The sequence below is a fragment of the Triturus cristatus genome, chromosome 7 (assembly GCF_964204655.1).
Source record: "Triturus cristatus chromosome 7, aTriCri1.1, whole genome shotgun sequence".
Taxonomy (NCBI): domain Eukaryota; kingdom Metazoa; phylum Chordata; class Amphibia; order Caudata; family Salamandridae; genus Triturus; species Triturus cristatus.
This window is the reverse complement of record NC_140590.1, coordinates 1,557,508,354-1,557,521,688: the sequence shown is the minus strand read 5'-3', so window position 1 is coordinate 1,557,521,688 and position 13,335 is coordinate 1,557,508,354. Positions and strand designations below refer to the sequence as shown.

At 46.3% G+C, this 13,335-nt stretch overlaps 1 protein-coding gene across 2 annotated transcripts in view; it reads left to right on the top strand.

Annotated features, from left to right (window-relative positions):
* Positions 1-13,335, top strand: part of CD40 (CD40 molecule) — a 121,942-nt gene that overhangs the window by 80,478 nt on the left and 28,129 nt on the right. For both annotated transcript variants that reach the window (XM_085619355.1, XM_085619356.1), the window contains exon 7: positions 548-661. In XM_085619355.1, coding sequence (XP_085475481.1) covers positions 548-661 — 114 coding nt within the window. The remainder of the gene's footprint in view (positions 1-547; positions 662-13,335) is intronic.

Below are 13,335 nucleotides of genomic sequence, written 5' to 3'. Positions count from 1 at the left end.
CTGCAATCTGGTCAGGTGACTTATCTGGTGTTATATATCGTTTATACCATAATTGTATTGTTCCCCACACTGAGCACCTGCATGGATGCCTGAGTTTATCTGGAGTAACCCAGCACACCTCATCTCATTGATGTGTTTCAACAATACCCATTGATTTACCTTTGCTACCACTAGTTGTAAGCACTTTCATGTATGTAATCCAATATTGAGACCATAGCAATAGATTAAAAAAATGTGTACTGTCATTCCTGATGTGTGACTGACTGGATTCTACACTGTGTTGGCCAGTGTGTGAGTTGACATCTGCAGAAGGCTTTTAGAAAATTGTGGATTCTCTGTAGCAAGAGATATTCTCAGCAGACTTGGATCCTTGAGACACGGATGGCAAATTCAGCATGACGAAGGCTGATGGTAGACTGTCTGCACTAGGAAGTGGTGAATGACTATTTACGGTTTGTAAAACGTCCCTAAACAAGCGAGGCCATAGCATGGGATGCTGCACAGATCCTATGGTGAGGTTAGTCTAACATATAATTTCCATTTTTAGGAGACAACGTCAAAGAGTCCAGTCAGTTGGTGAAAGTGCTTATTCCGGTGGGGGTTCTGGTTGCCCTGATCATGATAATTGGATTGGCTCTTCTGTTTTGTGCTCCTGCTACAGGTACCACTTACTATACAATTTTTCTTTCTCCCATTATGTAATGCTGCATCATACATTTTTATAGAGCACAGCAATTACCCCAATATTGTCCTTGTGTTAGGTATATAAAAATGATGATTAACCAGGTATATAAAAATCTGTCAATTATTCGTTACAAAGAAAACTTTTAATGCTTTCCTAAATGGCATGTGATTATGAAGGACTCCTAACTGAGAGAGCTAGAGATTCCATTGTATGGGAGTGACATCAAAGGAGGCTCATTCTCCTAACCTAGATATTTTAAATCATGGAACCTTAGTCTGAGACGTCACTCCAGATCAATGAGATAGAGTTGGGAGATGGGGAATACAATTATGCTGAACATCTGCAGTCCCATGTTCTAAAAAACACAAAATGACAGATGCATCTTGAAAGTAATGTTTAATAATAGGGAGGCATTGTGGATCAGTTAAAAACTGGAGTTAAAACTGTAGACATTTGTGTAAACCTGTTTAATCCAAGCAGAGAATGATCTGCCAGGCTCTGCGACACCTGAAGTTTGTAGAGATCACCTCTAGGAAAGCTTTGGTACAGCCCACTACAATAATCTACATGCCAAAGGATTATGACCTGAGAAACAGCCTTCTAGCAGCACATTGGCATTTTAAAAATAGTTTAAGGCAATAGAAGCAAGAATAAATGCACCTGTTAATTTGGGAATCTCAATGAATTATCCGTTATAAACCGAAATCTACAGAGGCAGCTGGTGTAGGTGGAACGCCCTCCCCCAAAGGCCACCTGGTTGTAGTCCAATCCAGCTCGGGGTCACCAAAGATCAAAATATTGGTCTTTTCTGTATTGAGGTCAAGTTATGTTTTGCTCAACCTTGAGACTACTTCAATGCAACAGGTTTTAAACTTGAATTTTGTGTCTTTGTGTTTGTCATCCAGCCTTAGGGTTTACGGTTTAGATGTGTATCATTAGCACGCGTCATAAAAGTGATTCCAGAGATTCTATTGAGCCGAGCCAAAGGTGCAACATTAATGTTGAAGAGGGTGGGCTCAGTGAAGACCACTGTGATTTCTCTGATTTATTGGTTTAAAATTAGACTGCAAAGATGATATTTTGACCACTAGGCTTCTATCCATAAAATATGTCTGAATCCAATCCAGGTCTGAGCTCAAAGTTCCACTGTGATGTAATCTGATGGCAAGAATATCATGAGAGATGGTATTAAAAGCGGCAGAGAGGGTCAATAGAATAAGTCTTGCACTGCCACCTTCATTCAGCACCCAACTGACCCTAAACTATCTCTGTGCTATGCATAGATCTAAAGCCGGGTTGAGTGGGCTGCTTTCTTCCTCAGGAAGGTAGTAATTTGGCCATTAATGTGCTCCTCCAAAACTTTTACTGCCATAGGCAATTGAGGGATAGGACTGTTATTGATCAATATATTGGGATCTGTAGCCGATTTTTACAAGTTAATCGAAAATGTACAGAACCACAGAAAAATACAAACCACACAACAAGACAGGGAACAGTCTGCCATTGGTTTCACTTCATGCAGTGTCATCTTGTTGTCTCAGTGCTGTGCAGGGGCAAGAGGACAAAGGCTCCACTCATTTAATTCATTATTTATTTACTTGTTAATAGGTTTTGTAAATTGCTACTTGTCTCTTTTCGGTTATTTCAGGGCCCTTGACAGGTGAGTGAATGGATACACAGAAAGACAGGTGGCGAGGGGCAGATAACCATGTCGAACATTCTCCGATCAAAACCGCTACTCTGTATTGGCCTCCGTTAAATTCAAGTTTCGGTAGTTCAGTTTTCAAAGTCAAGTAATTGGTTTCTAACTTTAGGCTTCATCAAGGCGCTATGGTACGACATGACAATCATCAAGAGTCCAACCACTACTCAAAAAACCCTCCGCCGACCCCAGCGGACTCAAAAACTACTGGCCAATCTGTCTGCTCCCATTCCCTGTGAAGGTACTGGAAAAGATCATCAACAATAAACCTAGAACAGAAACAGCTACTCGACCATTCCCATCCGGCTTCCACGGCAATCACAGCACCGAAACTGCCCAGATCACAGCCACTGATGACATCCGAACCCTCCTCGATGGAGAAGAAATAGCAGCTTTGAACCTCCTCGACCTCTCAGCAGCCTTCAACACCGTATCCCACCACACGCTGATCGAAAGACTCCACCATATCGGCATGCACGGGGACACACTCAAATGCATCATCTCCTTCCTCACCGGAAGAAACAAGAGGATCCACCTCCCACCTCGGAACACAAGGAGATCACCTGCGGTGTCCCCCAGAGGTCATTTCTCAACCCCTCAACACATATATAACCCCACTGGCCAACATTGTCAGATCCCACGGTCTCAACATAATTTCCTATTAGACAACACCCATCTCATCCTCATTCACCGACGACAGCATCACCAGAACCACCTTCCAGATGCATGACAAACATCACCGACTGGAAGAAGAACAACTGCCTGCAGCTGAACATAGACAAGAATGGAAGTACTGATCTTTGGCAACAGCAGCAACACATGGAATGACTCCTGGTGGCCATCGGACCTCTGACCCTCACCCACTCCTCCGACCACCCCAGAAACCTTGGAATCATCATTGACAATAAACTCACCATGAACATAAAGATCAACGTCATCTCCTCCGCCTGCTTTCTCACTCTGTGCATGATCTTCAAGTGGCGACCCCCGTACCGTGACGTATCATGAAGCAGGTCATCCAACGTCCTTTATGTAGGAATCACCCCACATCTCCTACAGAGACTTCAAACCATACTGAACGCCATAGTCAGACTCATCCTTGGCCTTCCCCGATGAAACCACATCACTCCCCACCTCCAGCAACTTCATTGGCTCCCCATACAGAAGAGATGCCAATTCAAGCTGCTGACCCACACACGCAAGGCTCTACACAACCAAGGACCCGCATACATTAACCATCGCCTGAACTTACACCAATCATCGAGAAGAGCACACTCTGTCTCCCTTTCACTTGCCTCTACCCCCACATATACCAAAGCAGAAGTGGAGGATACTCCTTCTCCCTCATCACAGCAAAGACCTGGAACAGCCTCCCCATGCACCTCCAGACCACCACTTCACTTCCAGAATTCCAAATTGCACTTAAGACATGGCTGCTCGAATAAGCCTCCGGGACTTGCAAGCACCTGGTTACCCTATCGGGTGATTAGCTGCACTTTAAAAATCCTAATTGAGTTATATGGGGTCCAGGACTGGACACGAAGGGATTGAGCAAAAAGGTGATCCAAGGAGATGAAGAATAATGGGAGTAGTTGAAGGGAAGTAGAAGTTTGTACAGCACCTAACACCACTCCTTGATGACATCTAACTCTTGGTAGTGCAGAAAAGGTAGGGATAAATTGGAGGCGAAGATGGAACAAAACATGAGTCTGGGTCGTTTCCCTTCCTCTTTAAGAGTTAGACTTTGGTACATACAGTTTCCAGGAAAGAAGAAATATATATAAATGAGGCCGTTCAAATGAAATGTTTTTGGTGCAAATTTCCCAAAGGTCTGTGAAACTTTGGAATAGATGCTAAGTTTAAAAACTTACCATTTACATATGAAAACCTTGATGTTTATATCACACGCATACTTATCTAAAAAATAGTTCTTTACAAGGCATATATCACAGAAAACTGTTGGTGTTCCTTTCTGCACAATAACATAGTGCATAAAAATGTTTGCAAAAGGTAAAATTGCAGCAAAAAAATCTGCAAACATATTCAGTTGTCTACAGGAAAGCTTTGCAAAATGCACATTTGTAAATAAATATTCTACACACGTTTTCCAGCTTGAAAAGGGGCCATTGGAATTAAAAATGATCTCACTGTGCTTTAAAAATTGTGATGCCATGCAGCAAAAAACGTTGCTCTGGGATGGTATATCTGGAAACTTCACAACCTTTGCAAAATGCGAAAATCAGGAAATTAAATATTTTTACGCCCTTAGTGTAAACCACAACACACATGGGGGCTTATTAGGATGGTGGGTGGACTTCAGTCCGCCCGCCACCCTAGTGGTGCTGGGACTGGCCGCCAGCGGTGCGGCGGTCCCGCACCGTTAATTAGGATGCAACCGCCACCCTGGCGGTCGCATTCCGCATCGTTAACATTGCGGCGGGTGCTGCTGTAAGTCAGAGCCAGAGGCTTGCTGTGCATTGCCATGCACAACGTGACAGAGACTGCGTGGTGCCTGCCAGCTTGTGCATACCATAGGTACCCCCCAAGTGCAGCCTCCCCACCCTCCCGGGGACCCGCAACGGGCCCCCAAAGCAATTCCCACCAGCCTTTCCAAGGCGGGATCGCCGCCATGGAATGGCCTTGACAACCCGGCATCATGATATTGAAGGCACCGCCACCATATCATGCGCCCGGCCTGTAATGGTAAAATGGTAACGATTGCCGATCGGTGGAAAAGTGGCGGACGGACTTTCCGTCCGCCGCGGTACCCCCCGCCATGGTACCCCCTGCCATGGTAATATAGCGGGGGGTAAATCATATTGTGATGACGGGCGGACCGCCACTGCCGGCTGGGCGGCGGTGGCGATCCGCCCGCCATCATAATGACCCCCTTAGTTTGTGTCTAAGTTTGGTCGTTGTTTACAACTATGTTAGATATTGACACTGATTCCCATGTACATGGTTCTGAAAAGTGAGTGTTTTTTCCATCACCACTTGTATGACACCAGACGTTTCATAAAATACACATGGAAAAGGTGACTAGAGTTGTGAAGATCTCCGATCTCCCCTCCCCACCCCTTCCCATGTACTTGTTTTTTCATTTTAATATTTTCCTATTAAATGTCTCCATTCTTTACATGTGCCCTGTGAACATTTTGTGCATATTGACACCCGGGCTGTACTCCTTGCAATCTGCAGCTGTGTGTCACATGCACTAAAAAGTGCTTGTGAACACCCACAGTTAGAGATCTTTGTGGGTGTTCACCTGATTTGAGGTGCATTTATGTAACACTCCACTAGGAATGTATTTAAAAAATGCATGTCCCATGTACTTGGGTTTATGTGCACCAAGCAAGTAAATCTCATTTGAATGTGCCCATTATACGTGTTTCATGCGTTGCGAATCACGCTTACTGTATGCAGGCACGCACTATAACTGGAGGTTCTGGTTTTATGGTATTAATTTTTGAAACATTTTATCTGTAACTATCCGTATTTATTGTTTGCTCTTCCTATCTGCTTATATCTGTATTTATTTTGTGTTTTGTAAAAAGATTTACCTGATATTTCCACATTTAACATTTGCAGCTGGATTCCTTATGCTTTTTAGTCCTATAAGAAGCCATATATAATATGTCATTCGTATGCAATACACTCATACATTATTATTGTAGTACACAAGCATAAAGAACAGTTTAAAGCTTCAATGATAACATTTACCCCCTTTTTAACTACCCTGCCTGTCAGTCTGCACAGTTATTGGTCTACCAGTCATTTGACAGCATCAAAGACCACTCCAAGGAAAACCTATTTTCCGTCTTTGTTTAAAAATACTTATAGTTGGATAAATAGATGATTTTGTGTGTCTATTTTTCTGAAAAAATCATTAAAACACAAAACTGGAAGCCTCAATTAAAACCATTTCGTGGCTTAAGTCTAATTCATACATGAAAACACTCTTGTGAGTTGGCCCCTACGTGTGTGCCTAATGCAGTGTTCAGAGTTCCACATGCTTGCAGGCAGGACTTTAAGTGGGCCGGGTCTTGCCGGTGCTCAGCATCAGCAGTTCTAAAAAGCGGGTGCTGAGAGGGGTCCCTATCAGGCTCCCCATTCTTGCACTTACCCTCTGTAGGAAACTGGCTCTATATATACTACACCAAAGTGAGGTACAGTGTGTATTGAGTCCAGGTGACCCCAGAGGTAGGCAGATGTTAAAGTTACTCTCTATTTATGGTGGAGTGGTCGAGCAGTAAGGCAGTATCAGAGGACAGTGTTAAGCATTTGATGTACACACTCAGTCAGCAAATGAATTTACACACTCAAGAACTGAACTCTAGGCCAATTGTTTTTGTATAAAAAAATACAGTTGTTTTATTTTAGAAGCCTGGCACAGGTAAGCATAAAATACTTTGCAATAATAAGTTGCTGAATATAGAACAGTTTGAAAATGCAATAGAAATTGTACTTTGTTCGATTTACAGGGGATGCAGTAGGTTGCATAACTTAGCAAATATAGTACATTGAAATGAATAGGCTTTTTCAGTAAATTACAGGTAAGTACTTTTTACGTTACTTTTCTAACTGAGGTCTGGATACCTAGTTTCAGCACTGGGACATTTCCTGCAAACAGGTAAGTAAACAGGTTTTGGTTATTCCTCCAATTTTTAAAGAATATTTTTAGATTTCAAAACTCCACACTTAGAAACTTTTTGGAGAAAAAGTGTCCATGTTATTCTATGAAGGAAAAACAGGTTATCGGTTTGTTGGTAAGTAATCGACAGTGGGAGTTAAGGTTCTTGGGTTAGACTCAGGGACCCCCAGGGTCAGTGATGCACTGTTGTGCACCCTCAGCGGCACTAGGGCGGCCGGGTGCAGAGTGTTGAGGCCCAATGTTATCCTATGGCGGATAGGGGGTCTCCGGTAGGTGGCTGCTGGCAAGCAGGCCCCTGGGTTGTGGGAGCAAAGCTCCTAGGGTTTAGGTCCGGGCAAATAGAGAACCAAATTAGCACCAAAGGTGCACCCTCAGCGGCACTAGGGCGGTCAGGTGCAGGGCGCTGTTTTGAGGTCGAGTGCCGTGTTGTTTTCAATGTTGCACCTCCGGTTAGAAGAAACACTGCAGGCTAGGGGACGAGGATCTTCTGGGTGCGGCCACTACTTCGAGGGGTAAGTTGGGATTCCTTGGGTTGGTTAGGCACAGTTGGTTTGGACACACAAGGCCGTAGGGCGTCGGGTGCAGGGGTGGCTTGGGACGTCGGAAAGTCTTACCCGCTCTGATCGCGGTAGAGTGGATCCTCTGGATTGAGGCTGCAGGCGTCGACTGGAGGCTTGAGGCAGGTTAGGAGTCGCCGGATCTCAGGTTAGACCATTTTGCTGTTATCTTGAAATAATATTTTAGTTGCAAAGAAGAATAAATATTCTTTCAGACGCAATTTAAAACACTTCCAGAAAATGTTTAATGGAGCCTTAAAAGGTATGGGTTGTGGTCATATGAGAAGGTCTACTTCCGGATTCTGATGTCAGTTTTCATGGTGAAACACAAAACCAATTAATTTAAATAAACAATTGCAAAATTTAGATTTCAGTTGCTAACAAACACAATATATCTAGAACTATATTTTCAAGACGAGTCCAGCCAGATTCAATTCAGTTCAATTAAATGTTACCTTTAGGGGTATTTTACATTTGTTAGTAAATTCATAAAATCACCCCTGTGTCTTGTAGAATGGGGAAATGTCTCGCCGCGTATTTAATCCTGTTTGTCTCCTGTGCAATTTGCAAAGTCTGGCCATGTCGAAATATTGACTTCAGAAACATCTTACTACCAAACTATTGTGACCCAAATCTCAAGCATCAAAGTATTAAGGAGGCAAGGGCACGTAAGTAAGAAAAGATGTATTATTCTTAACTCCACATCTACTTACCATGAATATATATATATATATATATATATATATATATATATATATATATGATCAAGGCCCCCTCACTGATATTGCACCGATATTGTGCTCCGTGCCCGTTTGTGAGAGGAACAAGAAAAAGCAACAGAGTATTTCGATACATAGAGGGCAGGCATTTGCCTGGTTCAGACTTGTCGTTGATGGCACTATTAAAGCACTTTATTGAGAAAACCAGTTCTCCGCGTCGAGTGGTCCGTACCAGGAAGGTCTCATCAGTAAAGTGGTGTGTCAGGATTGTGACTGTATTGTAAAGGCACGTATATGTGTAGTCGAATAAATCAACACATATCTATTTAATCTTAGTTTGTTGATATTTTTGTCTATGAAATTTTGGTAGCATGATATTCCATAGTCCATATTAAGGTGGTATACCCACTTCCATTTTGGAAAAATAAACCAATTTCTCCATAGTCCTTCCCGCCTCTCTAATATTACCCTCTGTCTAAGAATAAACTCTGCTCTTAGCTTCAAATGCCTTATACCATGCATCAGAATTTTCTGATTAACATCAGTGCGCCATGCCCTGATTTTAAGTATGTTGACACATGCATGTAATCACGACAGGACCCAGAGGCCTCCTGTGCATTGCACTTGAGTACTTAGTCGATGTTCTGCTTGCTCAGTCGATTCCCATGGGTGGTCCTGATTATCCTGCTGCTCATCCTCTCTCGTCGCCATGTGCAAATGCAACGAGCTGTAAAACACTTGTAAAATAATAATGTCATCACTTGGAATGCTGCCCAACATGTTTTCTGGAAGGGAAGATTAAAAGAGAAAGACTATGGAGAACAAAGTAGAGGGAAACTAGAGGACATGTGAGTGTGAGTGAGAAAACCCACAGTGCATGAGGTAACAGGAGACCTTCCTCCAAAATCCATACTTTAGTCAACGTTGATGGGTCCATTCCTTACCCCTGTAGCCTAAACTCTTAAACTTTGCACCCTTGATCAGAAATATGTTCATGGTGTAAGTGCTCTGGCCCAGATACGCTGTATAAAAGGAGTTAATTACCATCTGGACAGTAGCATTACACTCCATATATAGTACGATTTGGTCCCCAAAATTGTATGATATCATGAGTGGCTCTGCCTAAACATGAAAAGTATACTTGGTGTAAAAATGTAATAAAAAAAAATGATAAGCTCACACTTGGTCGTCAAAATTATATTCTATAATGAGTGTAATGCTGTTGTCCAGATGGCAAATAACTCCTTTTATACAACACTGCCCGCCCGAGCAGTCAGAGCATATCTGGGCCAGAGCACTTGCATTGTGAAAGTACATATCTTGCTTTTGAACAATCCGGCCTGTCTTATATGTGTGACTTGTATTAAATCTACATTTTTCCTATTATTTTATTTTTTTATTTTTTTTTTTGAAAACCTTTATTTCGAAATTCAGGACACAGCTATTCAGCCGACAGCCCGAAGGTTCGGCAGCATTGCAAGTTAGATACAGTGATGTGTCCCCAATACAGTTCAAAGAGTAATGCAAAGGTCCAATTTTAAATAAACACAGAAAAAACACACAACAAACCCCAGCAAGGCAGAACATTGAAAGCCCATGGCGAAAGCCCCCAGGGGAGGCCGGACCCCACTCATCTACTAAGTATAAGACTGTGTGCGGAGGAAGAAGGGGAACAGCAGAGGCCCAGAACGGTTACTAAAACCAAACTGTGCTGGAAAGTAGGTCAGGGGGAAAGCTGTTCCTCGGGAGGTTCCAGTTCCGGGGCAAGACATATTCCCCCCCTGTATTGGTTCCACCGCCCCCAGATGGCATGCCACTTCCGGGGGCGACCTCTAGAGCAGTAGACCGTCTTCTCCCTAAACATGCTCCAATCCATGTTCTCCTTCCACGCGGTCAGTGTAGGGGGTCCCGAGGAGCCCCATAATCGCGCGATATCCCTTTTAGCTACCATGTTACCCAGAGTCACCCATTGGGTCTGCGCCTCATCGAGGTCAGTGGGCCCCCAGACGTTCAGGGGGCAGCACCGCGCCTCCGGCTGCACCACAATGCCCGTCACCTCCCCCATAACTGCATGGACTCTCCTCCAGAACTCCACAATGACACCACATTCCCAAATGATGTGCAGGAAAGTACCCACCATACCACATCCCCTTCTGCACAGGCCGTCCTCCGAGAATCCCATGTGGACCAGCCTTGGCCCCGTCACATAAACCCGGTGCAGTATTTTAAGCTGCACCAGCCTCAGACGCGACGGGATCGCAACCTCCTTAGGCGAAGAAACCGCTGACTGCCAGTCCTCATTATCCAACTCAAGGCCATCCCTGGTCCACTGTTCTCTCAGCCCCAATAGCAAGTCTGCCCGGACGTTTATCAACTTCTTATATATGAGCGAAATCGTGCTCTCGGGCATATGACCATCAAGGACTCGGTCCTCAAGGGGAGAGGACTCCGGCACCTTCTCACCCTCCACGAGGACTGATCGGAGGGCGTGACGCAGCTGGATATACCTAAAATACTCTGAGGGCCCTAGCTCAAACTCAGTCTGCAACTCCTCGAAGGACTTCACCCTCCCCTTATGCAGCACATCTCCCACCTTGGATATACCTATCAGATCCCACTTCTCAAAGCCCTTCGTATGCCAGAGTCTTCCCAATCTTTCCGATTCAAACAATGGGGTAGCGAGGGTTAGCCTATCCTTCCAGCCCAGCGAGTCGGTCGCCATCTTCCATAAGCGCACCGCCACACCTGTGGGCCCCGTGAGGGACGAGTCTAAGGACCGCGAATACAACGCCCTGTAGTAGTTGCCGCCGCGCAGCAGCCACCTATCCATGGCATACCCAGGGCTGAGGGCAGGGCCATAAAACCCATGGTTGATCGCGCTCAGCTGCGTGGCCCAATAGTACCGTCGGATGTCCGGGAGCGCAATGCCCCCATCGTACCATGGGAGCGTCAACTTTGAAATAGCTATTCGCGGCCGCCCATCCCACAGCAACGTCCGTTGGAGGCCTTCGACCTCCCGAAAGTATTTGGCCGGTACCCAGTCCAAGGTGTTCTGGAGGGCGTAGAGGAAGCGGGGAAGAGACATCATTTTGAACAGGGCCGCACGCCCAACAAGGGAGAGCGGCAGCCTCCGCCAACCTTCAACATCTCGCCTCAAGCGTGCCAAGGGGGGGAGCAGATTCCTCTCATAGCGCACAGCAGGATCCATGGATATAAAAATCCCCAAATACACGAAGCCCTGCTGGGCAACCTGTATCGAACATGTTCTAGGGATCGGTGGGACCTCGCCACTAAGAACATACAAGTACGATTTGCCCCAATTAATCACCAGCCCCGAGTTCCTGCCGAACGATGTGAGTACGTCACAGACCACTATAAGTGACTTCTTAGGTGAGGCAAGATACAGCAGGATATCATCGGCATAAAGCGAAATACGGTCCTCGTGATCAGGCGACCACCGAAGGCCCCGTATATCCGGGTGCCAACGTATCCACGCAGCCAACGGTTCGAGGGCGAGGGCGAACAACAGAGGCGACAGGGGGCAGCCCTGCCGAGTACCCCTACCAAGCTGAAACGGAGTAGATGCCCGACCATTCACCACAACATTCGCTAGTGGCCCATCGTACAACAACCGAACCCAACTCACAAACCCGCGACCGAAACCAAACTTGGCCAGCACGGCCCATAAATATTCCCACTCCACCGTGTCAAAGGCCATCGTGGCATCAAGAGATGCCACAACAGCCGGTTCACGCAGCGTGTCCGCCCTGGCGATGACGCCATGTAGCCGCCTAAGGTTCAATGCTGTGTTTCGGTGCGGGATAAAGCCAGATTGATCCGGATGGACCAAATCGCCAAGTACCCTAATCAAACGGGTAGCCAGGAGTTTGGCCAGAATTTTCGGCTCAGCGTTGAGGAGTGAAATGGGCCGATAGGAGGCGCATCTATCTCGGGGTTTACCCTCTTTATGTATGACCACGATCGACGCCAGCCGCTGATCCAACGGAAGGATCCCATCCCCCCGCGCCTCCAAAAACATGGCGCGCAGGTGAGGGGCGACCCTATCCGGGAACAATTTGTACAGGTCGATCGGCAGTCCGTTCGGTCCAGAGGCCTTACCCGAGTTCAACGCGCGAATCGCCCCCGCCACCTCGTCAATCGTGATGTCACCATCCAAATCGTCCCTATCTATGTCAGAGAGGCAGGGCAACTCGATATCACGGAGGAGATCAGACGAGTCCTCGGGCGGCCTGTCCGACACAGAGGAATAAACCCTATGAAAATACTCCGCGAAACACTCCACAATCCCCTCAGGTTCCACGATCGCCTCTCCCCCCTCTCCAATCAACTCTGGCACCACTCTATTGACCCGTTCTTTCCTGTCCAACCACGCCAGGAGTTTCCCTGCCTTATCCCCAACGTCATAAAGGCGGCCCTGTTGTTCCCTGCTGAGGGTCTTGGCGGCGTTCGTCACCAGGTCCCTATACTCCGCCTGCTTCAGGCAAAGCTCATGCAATGAGGACTCTGTAACATCCTCCTCCATATTCACCTCAAGGGCCGCAATCTCCTCCTCCACTTGCCGCACCTCGCAATCCCTCTGGTTTTTGGCAGCCACCACCAGGGAGAGGGCCTCCCCCCGAAGCACGGTCTTAAAAGCTTCCCACAGCGACACCGCCGAGTCCACGGTTCCCAGATTGTCCTTAAAGTAATTATCTACCTTCTTTACCAGGGCGCTGCGCATCTTGGGGTCTCGGAAATACCATGGGTTGATGGGGCCACCCTCCCTCCTCCCTCCCGACCTAGATCCAGCCGGATCCACACTGGCGAGTGATCAGAGATACCACGTGCCATGTGCCTCGCCTCGGATATCAACGAGGCATGTGCGGCCAGAGTGAGCAGGTAGTCAATCCTGGAGAGGCTACCATGCGCCCCGGAGTGAAACGTGTATTGACTCTGTGTGGGGTGCCGGAGCCTCCAGCAGTCTATCAGACCAAACGTATCCAGGAAGTCTGGAAGCCATT